This window comes from Pholis gunnellus (assembly GCF_910591455.1).
Source record: "Pholis gunnellus genome assembly, chromosome: 12".
Taxonomy (NCBI): Eukaryota; Metazoa; Chordata; class Actinopteri; order Perciformes; family Pholidae; genus Pholis; species Pholis gunnellus.
In genome coordinates, this window is record NC_136539.1 from 5,380,025 (window position 1) to 5,396,290 (window position 16,266).

Consider the following 16,266-nt stretch of genomic DNA (forward strand, 5'->3'; position numbering starts at 1 on the left):
AAATGGCAGGCGGTGCTTTTACTCTCTCCTGGGTGTGAAACGTGGGCTTCCTCCCTCTCTTTTTAGGAGGGCTTTGAATAATCACCCCTCACCTCCCTTTTTTTTATTTTTTTTTATTTGTAACAACTGGCTTATTAATGCAGGGGCTGTTTGAAAGGCCAGCTGAAACGGGAACAAGCGCAGAGGCCGTCTGGGGCCCGCTGATGATAATTGGTAGGCTTAAAGCACCGGAGGAGAGGAAAAATGGACGAGTGAATGAATGAATGAGAGCGAATGAAAGCGGCCTGGGGATGCTACAGTGGTCAGGCTCGATCGCGGCTGTTTGATTGAAGGGTTTCTGGGTAGAGCTGGATGGGAGGGACAGCTGGATACGTGCTGTTTCTATACAGAGCACACCTCTGCTCGCTCAGTCCGTCTACTTCCCTCCTTTTCCTCCCTTTCTTTCTTTTTCCTTTCAACAGTTCATTCAGACCCGCAGCGTTTTCCCTCTTTTTGTCTCCCTTTCTCCCTCTGCCCCCCCCTTCATTTATCTGACTGTATCCCTTCTTAGTCTCCTGCAGTGTTACATAGCAGGGCCTGAAAAAAAGGAAAAGCTTTTACACCATTCCATTTCAAGGCCTTAAAGTGCATTTAAGCCCACTAGTTATTGTTAGAGTTCTTGTGTTTTTATAGGTTTATAGTTTTAATTGTTTGTGCTTTTATCACTCTATCGATCTTTAAATTTCACTCTCATCAGCTTTAATATAAGAACCTTAAATAAAGCCTCTCCTTGTTAGCATGCCAACTCCTTTTTCTTTATTGAGACGTGGCCTAGTTTTTATTACAGTCTTATTCTGTGCTAAACAAAAATACATCTCTATGGCCTCAAGCTTACTGGGAGGAGGGGAGTGAATGATGTATTGGGTCAGTGATATATTTGCAGTGACATATAAGAATTAGTTTATTATTTATCAAAAGTACCAAAAGGTTCTCAAATGTGAAGAATTGCTGCTTTTCTCACATTGATATAATTGTGAATTAAATATCTTTTTAGGTTTCGGGCCGTTGATCGAATGTCAACTTGAGCACTGAGGATATTTTATCAATTCAATATTTAATGAAAAACAATCAACATGTTATTCAATAGACTATATAGTTCTATTTCTGCCAGACTTTGTTCATCTGAACTTGAAACCTAATTCAAGATTTACATTTTTGTACATCTTGGAGTTGATAAATCTATTAGTTGATTTTCATGGGATTTGTTGAGAATACGATTTTCTTAGTTAGTGTAATAGGCAAGTTTATCTGTATAGCACATTTCAACAACAAGGTAATTCATAGTGCTTCACATAAAACCATTAAAAGCATCAAAACATAAGGTAAAAGGATATTTAAAAGCAATAATAGTTGTTAGTAACGATCTAGACTTGGTGCTTTGACTGTTTTCGTCTATATTTGATAAAGAATAGGACCAGTTTACAAAGTTTGCCATGGATCTAAAGGTCGTAAGACTAATTCATCAACAATATTCATCTTCTGTTGTTTACGCAGTGGCGGGCCGTGCGTTTTATACCTGGGCCTTCAGTGCTGTCCTTCTACAGTTGAACAACCTCCTATAACTTCATTATGACGCCACAGCTACGGTTATTATTTGTTTCTAGGGGTGTAACAATATACACATTCGTATTAAATCGTCCGGTACGAGGCTTACGAACCGAACAATATGTTTGAATAACACGAGTCCATTTGGAAAATGCAGAAGCTTAAATTGTGAGAAATATAATGTTCTTTCGGTGGAGGCACTGCGCTCAACCTGGTAACCCACCCAAGTGCTGTCTGACACGCCCACCACGGAAGAAAAACATTGTACTCTGGTGAGCCACGTGTGTTCTGGGAGACACACTATGCTAAATTAGCTTAGCATAGAAAACCAACAGCAGCACACATGCTGAAAACTCTCCGCAGCGTTTGGGCAGCTGTTCCTTACTGATTAAAACAGGGCTAAAGCAATCGCCACACAATCCCCATTTATCCAGACCATAATTCCTGCCTTGTAAAAGAAAACGGATACATGAATACGCGCATGACGGGATGCTTCGGCATTAACGGACAATGCATATAGTCAAAATCAATATAATTAACACAATGACAACAAACTCACAAGAACCAGTCACATATATTTATATGACAACAAAGCAACAAATCAATCCAGCAACACTGCGGAGCTAAAGCACGTATTCTGCCGCACACTGAAGAGCACGAGCCATTCAATTATTATTCACATCGGAGGGAACAACATCAACCGTATCATGAAAATGGCACCATAGACAAATGAACACAGTAGTAACGCTGCTGCAGATGTAACAACACAAAAGCACTTCACTTACCAAAGCTGCTGTTCACTTCAAGACAAAGTCCATCCTCCTTTCTTTGATTACAAAGAGTTTAATACCGCGGTTCTACAGAACATCGGTGCGGTTCAGTTCCAGCCAGAGGTCCTCCTGCGAACGTGTTCGTTGAGTTGTAGATCCACTCGGGTCTCAGCAAAAGTTTTCAAAAGCACCGTAGTTTGTCTCCTGCCTTGCTATGGTGTCTTGTTGCTGCCTTGGTTAGCCAACTCAGGTTAGCAAATCCAGCGTAGCTCCAAACACCAAGATGCTCAGTTGCAAATAAAACGCATTCTTAGCCATGACATGTGCAACGCTTCTCAAACGCTGTCAGCCAGAAATACCGTTCGTACAAATCCTTTTCCTGGCTGGGTCAGGGCTGCTAGCTGTGGGGTTGGCCGACCCTTTCTTACGATGTCCAGCTTGTCTGGAAATGTCCTTCTCCACAAAGGCATTGCCAGTAACTCCCAAATCTGTTTCTCCTCCTCCTTCAGCCATTGAGGGTTAAAAAAACACAGCTAGGTAAAAAAAAAAGAATCTACACCAAGCAAAACGCTAAAAATGTCATAACTTCTGACATATCTTTCAACTTGAACTGTTACTACTACTAAGTTCTGCTAGCTAGCTTCAGCTGCACAACAGTGACGCTAGCCCACTGACCAATCACGCTGCACGTTAATGCTGACGTACTTGTAGACTACCTCGGTAGCTCTGACATGTCAAAGAATATGCCCAACATGTCAAACTAAAGATCGGATTGATTGAACACTATCACAATCAACAATATCATCCCCATTTACTTTAATCTGCAAAGTCTACCTAGCGGGCCTCTCTTCTTACCTAGAGACACAGAGGTGAAATCTGATTGGATAAAAGCTCTACTTAAAACAAGCTGCACTGAAGCAGAGCAACTGAGGAACACAGTAGCTGTGCAATGAGAAAATAAGATAATGGGAAAAATAATTCGAATACATGTAGTGTATTTGTGAAAAATTATAAAATTATTAAATAGCTATAACTTTGTGATTCTGTGAAGGCCTTCTCTGCTGACCTAAATCAATCAATCAATTCTGATTCTCTTCCCCGACGGCCCACCACTGGGTTTACCTGAATGCACCTCGGATTATTCATATATGAAGCCTCTAATCTAAACAAGATCTCTTGATGATCAGTACGCTACTTTAGTTTCCACTGGTCTCTCTTTGAACTTGTTTCAAGTCTGCCCACCTGCATATGCATGCTACGTCCATACCTATCGAGTGATTGGTAATTTAACATCAAAATGTACAAATGTATTCAGCTAATTACACATGGGAATTGCTGCGTTTTTTAATCCTTTTGAAGGAAATGGTTAGTGTTCGTTTGAAGACCGTGCCTCCCCATCACACACACACACACACACACACACACACACACACACACACACACACACACACACACACACACACACACACACAGTGCAGAGTGCGTCCTCAGGTTTGGTGACCCCTGTCGTTGCGCTGGAGCACATTCTCAGGCCCCCGATGGACCATGTGAAGCTGTTGGACAGGGGTGGGTGGGTGTGGGGGGGGGGGGGGGGGGGGCCTTCGGGTGAAGTGGAAAACAGTAGATATGAGGGAATCGAGGAAGTAGGAGGTGGGCTCACATCAAAAGATAGACAGTTTCTCTCTGTCTCACACACACACACACACACACACACAGTCTTACCCATAGTACTCTCCATTTGTGCACGTTTTCATTTGAGTGTTTGGTCGGTGTGAATGGGACACATCAAAGCTCTAGTTTCTCTCGTCTTTTCAGTTTTAATTCGCACACGTGTACATAACACACACACACACACACACACACACACACACACACACACACACACACACACACACACACGCCAGTGTCTCAGAGCTCACACAGAGGTGTGCTGGTTTAAAACCAGCGGCGGGCAGATAAAAGCGTGAGCCTCCTTTTTTGTTGCCCTGATGTCATCTCTCTCTGTCTCTCTCTCTCTCTCTCCCCCCCCCAAACACACACACACACACCATACACACACAGGCACACACACACACACACACGCACGCACACACACACACACACACACACACACACACACACACACACACACACACACACACACACACACACACACTCTCCCAGGCAGGTCAAAGTGACCCTCTCTCACTACAGAGAGCCGCGGTACAATCGGTAGACCTTTGAGCTACGTTTGAATTCCCATTCATGTCTTCCCTGTGTCCCGCTTCTTCTTCGTCCCAGAAAAGAGCCGTGAAAGATCAGAGACGAGGAGAGAGAGCAGTGGAGAAGAGATCTGTTTTGGTTGGTTATTACATAATGTCTGTATTACTACATTTTCATAAAGAAAAGTGCAACTCCCGCATTTTGTAATAACCGCTGAAAAATGTAATCATTTATTACAACGCAGGAACACTTATTTCATATTGCGTTGTAGCTCTCTATCACAAAATGCAGCAGATTATTACATGTGGCTAAAATGACGTGAACATTTTTGACAATTTGGCGAGTTATTACACAAGTCAGACTATGACATAAAATGATCGGATCACATTAAACTCTACAGGTGTTCCCAACAAAGGGGACACTGAGTGTATATATGTGTATACTTTATGTACCTATATTCTTATATTTACGTACATTCTTATGCTACATACCTTATTTACTAACTCACTTAGTTGCTCAACAAATCAAAACAAATGCATAATGTATTTATATTTTATTTATACAACATCACAATCCGTTCAGTCTATTTAAATGTTCTCTCTGCAGAGGGCAGCTTTTTTTATATAAGGTCAGCATAAAATGTATACGCTTGGTGTTATTTTATCCTGTATCATAGTCCCAAATGCATTATCTGTTGAGGCCTTACTTTTGTTTTTTACAGTACAGAGCTGTTTATAGACTGCCTCAGTATATTTACCTCTGTGTGTGTGTGTGTGTGTGTGTGTGTGTGGGCGCGTTCTCTTCTCATCTCATGATATAGAATTTGAGGTTCGGGGTTAAAGATTGTTATTTAGTTTGCAAATGTTTTCAGGCTACATACGTCTGTGTCTTTGTTGCTCTGGTCCCAGCGGCGGCAGACCAGAGTCGAGACCACAGTTAGCCAGAAGGCCGGCTCGGTGGTCAGCTCTTTCCTCGAAGTGACAGAGTGTTTCTCCCAATGTTGACCATCCCCTCGGCCTGCTGGCTACCAACCAGTGGACTGTGGTTCCTTTGAAAGAGCATCCACCCCAACAACAGCATGAGCTCACTGCTGTAATTAGCCGACACATGTGTATTCGATCACTGGCTCCTTCAGTGAGATAAGACTTTGTTGTTTTCCGTCTTATCCACAAGCAGTAATTTCAACCAAAGGAAAATGAAAAAAACATCCACTGTTGAAAGCAATGAAAATAGATGATTTGACACAGCTCTTCAATAAAGGGTTTTAGGGATAAAGTGAAAACGGCAGAGAAGCGTTGCAATCAGAATGCGATCGCAACAGTCAGACCACATCTGGAGGTGGTCTGACTCGCGCTGTGATCAAATGTCTGACGGATATAAATGCAGTTTGCACAGTTTAGCCACATTCTTTCTCACTGGAAAAAATATTTAAGTTAAGGAGGAAACCTAACTCAAGCTGCCCTTCGAAAGGCTCCACACAACCCCGGTCCTTGGCAAAGGAAAAGTAAGCAGAGCCCATGCAGTAGCATTGGTCAGATCCCAGAGGGACCAATGTGAGGTGCAAAGACGAGGGCAGATCAGGTGGTGTCTCATCGGTCACTCACGCCCCTCGCCGTGCACACTGTCACGCATACAGTAGCTTCCCTTCAACCTGGGACACGCCATGTTTATTGGCAAGTCTGCCAGCCCCACCCACCTGTTTTGCATAGTGAGATTGGATTACAGTGTGGGCAAAATCAAGACAATGCTTATTAATACCAGGTGTGATCAGGTGTAAAAGCTTGTGTCGTTTCTGTGCTACGATGTCTTTTAACTTACTGATCGACAATAAAAACAATACCGATACATTTGTGATTTTTGAATATCTGCATCGATCAGCAGATTACTATCATCAATAAATTGGATTACCAAAAACGGAAAAAAACAAACTCAAATTGCAATAAACCGGAACCAGTTTTTTGACTACTGGTCATACAAATCAAACAGTTTAAAGACATCACCTTTTTTCACTTTCACCAAAGGATGAATCAATAATGTATAAATCAATTAACAGGTTAATCGATGGTTACAACTCTAGTCCAGTCCGTCATTCGCTCTATATGTGGCTCAATCTCTGAACCCATTGGCTATTGGTCTGATGATGACAAGCCTCAGGAGGCAAGGGGCTATATGTTTGGGTATCTGGTGTAGCTAGTGGATATCTGGGCCAAGACTTCCTTTTACGCACGCTGCTCGTTGTTTACAGTCCGATTATCAACTTGAGACTGGAGTTGGAGTTGAGAGACGACATGTATGATCAGTTTACGAGCTCATTTTAAACCAATAAAAATCTAAATCATCGTCGCATGAAAGCTAGTAGGTTCTCAGATTGCATTTCAGCCAATGCGTTTTGCCTCTTTCGCTCTCCACTCGGACTGTTTACCTGCATTCACCTGAAGCCTGCTGGAACGTGATTGGTCAATACTACTCGGACAGTAAACACAAAGCAGAACAATTTTGATACCAAATCTTGGATTCTACATATCAATGCAGAATCTGTTTATCGAGGTTAATTCGGGGCTGACTGATGCTCCGACTTTAAAGCGGATTAATTTCAGCTCTCAGTGCTGATAAGACCGTCGTCTGTCTTTTTCAGACATCAGATTCTTGTCTATGATATGAAAGCAGTTGACCTGACTTCTTTTTTCTTCTTTCATTGTCTGCCTTCATCTGTCCTTGTTTGATCTCGCTCTTTTCTTTCATGCGATTCCGTCGCTCCTCTCATCTCTCAATAGCCTTTTACTCATTCAGCCTGTTTTTTCCTGCTTCCCCTTTGTCAGTGTGCGTTGTGCTTGTTTCTGAAGCACCACTGACAAACAGGCTGACACACGTCTCTCTTCCTCTGCCGCTCGCCTTCTCTGTAGCTCTCGTTCTCCAAAACCCAGATAACAATCTCCCGTTTTCTTTTCTTCTCTACCTCTGTTCGCTCGCTGTTTTCCCTCCAGGCCCCACGTCCTCCGAGATGGTGCTGGATAGGGGACACCTGTCGCATAGGGTGTGGCGCTCAGCTGTGTGTGTGTGTGTGTGTGTGTGTGTGTGTGTGTGTGTGTGTGTGTGTGTGTGTGTGTGTGTGTGTGTGTGTGTGTGTGTGTGTGTGTGTGTGTGTGTGTGTGTGTGTGTGTGTGTGTGTGTGTGTGTGTGTGTGTGTGAGATCACAGACCAAGTCCGGGTGTTTGGGCGAGGAGTGAACTTTAAAGAGTCGGGGAAGACAAAGCCGGCAGTGGGGCAGCTATCGGGCTGAATGGAGCTGAGGATCTGTTGGCCTTTTAGGTCTACAAAACACTCTGTCATTGAAGTCTGCTGTGTTGTGACTACTGGAAGAACCAGGACTCTGTTATCTGAGGGATAGCTTCAAGGGAAAGGCAGGTAGATTTAGGCTAACATGGATATTAATAGTAGAAGATGCACTGAACAAGAGGAGGAAAATAATCCGTAAAATATTGCACACAGCTTTAGACACACTGAAGGACGTACATGTGGATTCGGGAGTTTGATGGTGGGTGTGGACACATGAAAATGAGGTGGACTTAACCAAAGAACAAAAGTTATGGTATTGATATTCCCTGCATCTCCAGCATATAACAACCCATGATGAAATAGCTCATCATCAGCAGTCAAACATAACGTCATTTATGCACTCCTCCAGAGAGAACACCACATTTAGTTTTGTGGATAGAGACTTGACGTACAAAGATAGATTCATACCACAATAATACAGCAGACTTAAATATAGTTTTAATCTAAAATTGGTGACCAAGTAACTGAGGTGTTTATGGCTGTTCCTAAAGGCCACACTCAAAGGTCAGGTGAGAAGCCAGCAGTCATAAAGAGGGGAGCGATGCAACGGTTGTTTAACGGAGATACTCTTTCAGAGTGTTGTACTATTTTGTAGGCAAAGATGTGAAAGTCTGTGCAACAAGGTACCTGATGTTTTGCTTTGTCGGTGTGAGCACTCGGACAAGTGTATTTCTTTAGTTGACTTGAATTATTGACTGCTGTTTCTTGAAGAAACACATTTTGAACTTTTCGGTGTCTCTTGGTCGCTCGTGGCGAATGCAGAGCTTATTGTTTCGATTTCTTTCCACAATCGGTTTATTGTTTTGTGTGGTGTACATGTTTTCTATCAACAGAACAGGTTGGAGATCACACACTTGACCTTAAGAAAACACCTCCATTTAAGGATGTCCCTACAATTCTGTTATCAGTGCAGTAAAATCAGCTGTCCCAGTTATTTTGTCCCACGTTACATCCACCACGATACAACTTATTATCTTCCGAGTGCCATCTTAAACTTGGACTATCTCGTTTATTATCAGCGGGTTTACTCGGCTGGATTAGTGTGGTATTTAGTGCGGGGCAATAAGCTGACACATATTAACGCCAAGTCATTTGCTCTACAACCTTTGTGATCTCCTGATCTTGGCTCCAGCAGACTGTTAACACCGAGCACAGACTTGTGCAACACCTCAGGACACAGACGTGTTTGTTCCACATTAAGACAGAAGATTGTTGTGTTGGTTTGATTTCCACTTCCGACACTTTTTTAAGAAGTGGTTTAAATGCTTTCCTCGTGGTTAAAGAGACATTCAGCAGGGCTCAACGATAACTTTTAGAAGTGGTTGGCGAAGCTGAAAATACAGTTGCCATTTTTCGTCACTTTTTTTTGTTTTTATTCACGCTACTATGCAGTTCCACATTAGGTTTCTTCTTTAACAGAAGAAAAGCTTTATTACAGTAACCAAACAGAATTCTTCTTTCCGTCCAGCTCAAAGATGCCGGGACACTTCTCCTCCCAAGACTTGACAAATCTCCTTACGACTTTTCCGTTTCGGTTCATCCGTCAGTTGAATCGATTTGCACATTGGTTTGTGATGATGTCCAACTTTTCACCCCACGAGTGTTAATAAACGCACCCACGCAAGTGAAGCATTGTCTGGTTCGGTTGGACTTTCAGGTCTACAAAACACTTTCTCTTTAAAGTCTGCTGTGTTGACATATGGAGATAGATTCATACCACAATAATACAGCAGACTTAAATATAGTTTTAGTCTAAAATTGGTGACCAAGTAACCGAAGTGTTTATGGCTGTTCCTAAAGGCCACACTCAAAGGTCGGGTAAGAAGCCAGCAGTCATAAAGAGGGGAGTGATGCAATGGTTGTTTTAAATATACGGTTCTGACTGTAACAGCAATATTCAAATATCAGTCAGAACCGTATATTTAAACAACCATTGCATCATCATCTTCATGACTGCTGGCTTCGCATCTGACCTTTGAGAGCAGTTGCCACTAACGGGAACCAAAGGCCATGGACTGGTACTCAATGGCAACCTGGCAACTGTTAATGTCGAGCCCTGATTCAGAGACTCTAGAGTATCATATCGCATCATATATTTGTTTTTTAATGAGATATAAGCACATACACACACACACACACACATATTTACCCGAAGACTTTCTCCTCAGGTTGTCAGCGTCCGGTCGGTCTCTCCAGAGGAAAGGCTAAGGTGTGCTACTACAGCGGCTGGTACTACTGCCAGAGCTGCCATCAGGACAACTCTTTCCTCATCCCAGCACGTCTCCTGCACAACTGGGACACCAGTAAGCACAAGGTGGGAGAACACACACATACACACACAACTAAATGAAAAACTAACCACCGTCTCTCTCAAAATATGATTCTTACTATTATTCTATAACTTATTATGAGCGACTCGAACGTCAGCGGGGTATCTTGCTGATGCTTTTTGTCGTCTGAGGCTTTTTAGTACGGATTCTTAGCCCCGCATCACCCAAATTACAACCATGGGACATCCAGCTTGTTGGGTATTGTCCCTCTGGTCTCCTGTCCTTGGTGCAGTGGCCCTGATGGAAACTCTAACGTGCTCCTCCAGGTGTCTAAACAGGCCAAGGAGTTCCTGGAGTTTGTGTACGAGGAGCCTCTGCTGGACGTCCAGCAGCTCAACCCTTGTCTGTATGAGCACTGTGAGCCTCTCAGCACGGTGCTGCGTCTCCGTCAGCAGCTCCAGTCGCTGCGGGCCTACCTGTTCAGCTGCCGAGCAACCGTTGCAGAGGACCTCAGACGAAGGTAGGTTGGCGGTGAAGTCTATTGTGGTGGTGAGGCAATATTAAGGCTCTTAACACACGTCTTTTAAACGTTAGAAATGTGATTTGTGTCGAGTTTTAAAGGATGATACTTATTGAGGTTGAAAATATATTTTAAAACAAGCAACAACAAGCACCTTCAAGGAGCTCATACATTAGGATGGGACATGGTTGGATCTTGTAGTTCTACTTAGAAGCTAATCTGCACCTTCTGAACACCAGAGATGTTCTGCCTCGGTTCGTTGAATGTGGATTATTATCGAACAGACAAAATGACTTCATTATTATTCCTCTTTTTTGTCACTGAACGGTAGCGTCAATTTAATTAATGTAGCGCTCCTTAAGTGGAAAAAATGAACTAGAATTAGATAACTTTAAAAAACAAAGATGGACTTTTAACAAGTAGGGAAGAGGTTCAAAGTGATAAGGAACTTGTTTGTGATCAGTCGGATTTAAAGGGTGAGTTCTCCCACATCACACTAAAACACAGACAACAAAACTATTCTTAAATTTGTAAATTTCATTTGGAGTTATTTTCTGTGCAGCTACTGCTATCGTCTAGCATTAGCAGGCCGTGTCATCAGAGTCACACTGACTGATACCCTGTTATTACTCCTCTGGTGATTGATGGACTTCACAGGCTGTTAACATCTCCCCGTATGATCCGTGTTTACATGTGTGTGTCTGAGTGCATGCATGTGTATTGCCATAACTTTTATCTGCATGCATTCCTGTCTGTTTATACACTGCATACACATAAAGGATGTGCGCCTGTGTGTGCACATGTTCACGTGTGTGATGATCGGGGGGGTACTGTTTATCTGAGCGGGGTCCCTCACTGAAAGCCTTGTCTGTGAGCTGATGGATGATTCTTGCCCCGATCCAGGTCACGAATACACTCTGATCCAAGTATTTCTAAAGGAGAAGCATCCACCTCAGCAGACAGACTGGAATCTAATTAATACTCTATCATGATCATCACCCACCGGCAACGGTATCTGCAAATCATTTGGGTTTTTAGAGACTTATTCTTTGGTATAAGTTATTCCAAAGCCAGGTCTGTGGATTATCTAAAGTAACATGAACGTTGTTTCTGAAAAGAATTTGGTTAACCCTTTAATTACAGTAATGCAATTCAAAGGAAAATCTAATTGTTACATTTGATTTTTAATTTCCAGGCTAAGTAAAAGAAAAAAACATTTTGCTCGTATGTCTATATTCAAATCTTTATATTACGTTAAACTATTTCTATCATTCATGCTTTGTTTGGGTTTTATACTCCTCACGGTTACCACAAATAAATTTCACTAAGCTGTCAAAAAAAGTATACATTACAGACAAAATGTTAAAGGCTACATATGTCAGATGCCAGCTATAGATTCTGAATAACACACTGATCGTCAATGAATGTCAACACGAGATCAAATGTGATTATTATGTGATTATTTTTGGTCTTCAATGAGAGTTTTAAAGTCCGCCACGATTGAAATGTTTTTGTCTCTGACCTCCATATTAGTCGTCCCCGACTGCAACACAGAGACGAGCAGCATCATTTCCTTCTGTGTTTACTCCTGTCCCATTAGCCAGTGCCGGCTGGTGCCTCGCCACTTCCAAACACTGCAGGATTGATGAGGGTCGTGGCGCTAAAACCTTCCCTAGTCATCAGCTAGTCATCAGTCTACTTCAGGGGGGGGGGGGGGGGGGGGGGGGTCTGAAGGGAGATGTCTGTTGCATGCATGCAGAAAGCCATGGAAACTCAATCGCACTCACAACCACATGAGGCACCAAAGTCTGTAGGTCAGAGAGCACTACAGTTTTGGTCCTGTGCAGCACTTCTCAAACATTAACAGCGGATTACATCTTTGATAGCTTTGCAAAGTAATCTTTGATCGGCCTCATATGCAGTATAAAAGCTGCCTTTTGTTGTTTTATTGTCAAAGTTTGGTGACGGTATGATTGAATCTCAGGGAATTAGGTAGTTGTTTGTGGTGAATGAGGCAGGTCTAGTGTCTTGATGATAGAAGGCTTTTTGTAATGTAACATGGTACGTGCTATATTGGTGCATATAGCATGTACTGTGCTGTATGTTCTGCTACATAATGTTCACAATGATTGCAGATTTACCAACGGAACAATCCTTGATTTCAGACAGAAGTGAACAAAAGGCTTCTCATTTCTAGCCAGCAACTGTTCATTTTGTTGGTTTAAATGACAACTGTCTCTAGCAGATTTCATCAGCTCTAGTTAGCGAGCTAAGAAAGCTAACGTTAGGTACGTGTGTCACTTGAAAAGGCGAGTTGTTTTCGTTTTGTTCCTGAGATGATTTGATGTGGATATTAGTGTTATTTCAAGGTTGCTATTCCTGGTTTCAACGCCTCCGCTGTGGAGGCGGCTGCTGGGAGCTGTGGTCGGAAGGTCATCGGTGCCTTTCAGTCCAGCAACCTAAGGACCTGCTGGTGGACACCAGCGGTGACGGAGGTCCTCAAACCCGAAGAAGGAGGCCTCTCATGCTTGGTTGGCCAGGGGGTCTCTGGAAACAGCAGACAGGTATCGGTTGGGACCGGAGAGCGTGCTCAAATTATCAGGGTGTCACACTGCTCAGTGTGTAGTGTATTCCAGGGTGCTAGAAAGGAGGCTCTGACTGACTGTCGGATCTCAGACCCAGGAGGAGCAAAATGACTTCTGTCCCGGCCGTGGAACAGTAGACCAGGTCTTTACACTTGCGGGTCTGTTGGAGGGGTCATGGGAGTGACCAATCTAAATGTGTTTCGTGGACTTGGAGAAGGCTTACGACCGTGTCCCCCGGGGAGTCCTGTGGGGGGTACTGCAGCATTATTGCGTACCGGGGTCGTTGCTACGAACCATCCGACCCTTGTATCCCCAAACTGAGAGCTTTGGCTGTATACTCTGCATAAAGTCAAACACGTTTTGTCTCTTGTCACCAATCCTGTCTGTGATTTTCATGGAGGAGAGGGCCGGGTTTATTGGGTCTCTGCTCTTTGCAGATGACGTGGTTCTGTTGGCTCCTTCAGAACGTGACCCTAAACTCGCACTGGGGCGGTTTGCTGCTGAGTGTGAAGCGATCGGGATGAGAGTCAGTACCTCCAAGTCTGAGGCCACGGTTCTCTGCCGGAAAACAGGTTGCACTTCGGGTTGGGAGTGAGTCACTGCCCCGAGTTTAATAGATGATTACGAGTGTTTGCCAAGGTGTCAGAAATTGTTGGGGGATCATCCGTCAGGAACCATCAGAAAGATTTTAATTTTTAATGTACTCAGGCAGCATTATTTGAGGGATTTATTAGTATTGAGGTGTGTATGTATCTCATTTATATAAAGATATAACTTATTATGGCTTTTTTGTGTATACAAGATTTCTTGGTTTGGTCATATAATACCCAAAATGTTATAAAGAAGTGATTAAAAAACAAACAGCACTTGCCATGACGCTGTTTGATGGTTTAGGCACATATGTGTGGTAGTTGGGTGTTGGGGTGGGTCTGTTTGTATGTTGTGGTGTAATAATTGGTTTCTGTGGTGTTAATAGGTCTTTTATAGTCTTTACTGGGATGTACAAGGTGGTTCTTAGTGTGTCTAAAGTGGTTTATTGTGTTTATTAGGAGGTTGTGAAGGTTTACTAGGTGGTTAAGGTAGTGGTAGGAGGAGTTGTGGTTGTAGGAGGTAGTGTATAGAGTAGTAATACTTGTAGTGGTAAGAGCAAGTTGCCAATGTAGTTGGTTATTTTTTTTTTGTAGAACTACAGAAACTTTCATTTCGATGGACTTTATGCTTATCGCATCATTCAAAACATTAACACCACAAACGTACAGCATCCGGAGAGTTTTTTCAACCATGACACTGTGTCAACACAAGTTGAACGTTATGTTTAACAAAGATAAGATTTAGTTTTGGTTTGCATTAGATTATAATGTGTTTGTTTTTTCACACACTTATTTGCAGGACCTCCTACATCTGCAGGTTCACACACACTTCCTCAGGTCAGACCCTCCTTCAGTACACGATCATAATCACCGAGTGGAAACAAAATCTGAATCAGAGGTGTGTCTGCTGCAGTGGAAATACACAGAGGATAGTGAAATTAAATATGAAGGAATTAAATAACATCCGGTCTTATGCAAATATTGTCATTCGTTGTCATGTGTGTGTGTTTGCATATATGCATGAATCTGTGTATCTTCTGCTTGTAATCTAATCCTAAAATGTGTTAGTTGTCAAGTACGTTTATCAAGATCGGCACACACTTTAAAGGTGTGTTCATCTTGGCACCGACCACACACTCAACAAGGAGCCAGTCTGTGTTTGAATATTGGACCAGAGAGAGTGTGTGTGTGTGTGTGTGTGTGTGTGTGTGTGTGTGTGTGTGTGTGTGTGTGTGTGTGTGTGTGTGTTTGTAGTCTTGTGAATGCTGATGTGGTAACCATTGGTAACATACCTAACAGAGTAGCTTATCAGAGGTGCCTATCACCATGAGGTGTCTGGATCACACACACACACACACACACACACACATATGAATACACACACATACTTGTGTTTTGGTGACACTCATCACAGCTTAGACAGGATTTAACATGGTGCCATCCATCTTAGTGGTCTCAGAGGAGGCCTCACACACACACACACACACACACACACACAGTCCTGTCTGTGTTTTGTCACATATTGTTTGAAGATGGAGTGCGTCAGACTCTCAGATTGATATTATTACTTTATTCAAGACTGGTGGTTTAACGTTAAATGTAATGCTGCTTATATTTATGTGACCGTTGTTGAAAATGCACATTGTTATATGTGAAATTGTACTTTATTATCATTCATTACATTTTATCTGTTAATGTATTTATTTATTTTTTGTATTTATTCGTTTCCAAACTAAATTGTTCTGCCTTAGCGACACGATTTAGTGTACTCTGTTCTTTATTGTGTGCGTCGTAGCACGTAATGGGCTTTGTCTGGATAACATATTAAAACAGTGGCAATAAAAGATAATATATTTTACCTTGACCTGTTTTGTTGGTAAAGGAAGCTGGGAATTGTGGTTATTATTTTGACAGAAGTCGCCGGGTGATGTGTTGATTACTGTTTGTGGCATTTAAGAGAATATGCTGAATATTGTGACGCGTGACCTGCTTCACAGAGAATGACGTATCAAGACGTTTTTCGCTTGTGTCTTTTCACAGGATCTTCCCCAGGGAATACCTGCTGCAGCACATCCACCTGTACTCCATGGCTGACCTGCAGCAGGTACACACACACACACACACACACACACACACACACACACACACATGCTTACATGCTTTTATGTGTACAGTAAGAGTGACGCCATCCACATGTCTAACATGAACTGAAACTAAATTGACGTTGCATTAATCAGTTTTCGTTTTACACCTCAGACCGGACTGATTCTCTAAGAACCTTTTTTATGATATGTATTAGTTTAGATAAATATTTAATCTTATATTATCTTATATATATATAGATTGCCATTTTAGTGAACATTTGCTAGCTAGCTACATTAGCTAACATAATCCTGCTCTTTTCCATCT

The 16,266-nt window shown here is 42.5% G+C and overlaps 1 protein-coding gene across 1 annotated transcript in view; it reads left to right on the forward strand.

Moving 5' to 3' along the window:
* plekhm3 (pleckstrin homology domain containing, family M, member 3) overlaps positions 1-16,266 on the forward strand; it is a gene marked incomplete at both ends in the record, with an annotated part of 39,467 nt that overhangs the window by 10,712 nt on the left and 12,489 nt on the right. The window contains 3 exons of the mRNA XM_079170821.1: positions 10,061-10,206; positions 10,489-10,682; positions 15,898-15,961. Of these exons, the coding sequence (XP_079026947.1) occupies positions 10,061-10,206; positions 10,489-10,682; positions 15,898-15,961 (404 nt within the window). The remainder of the gene's footprint in view (positions 1-10,060; positions 10,207-10,488; positions 10,683-15,897; positions 15,962-16,266) is intronic.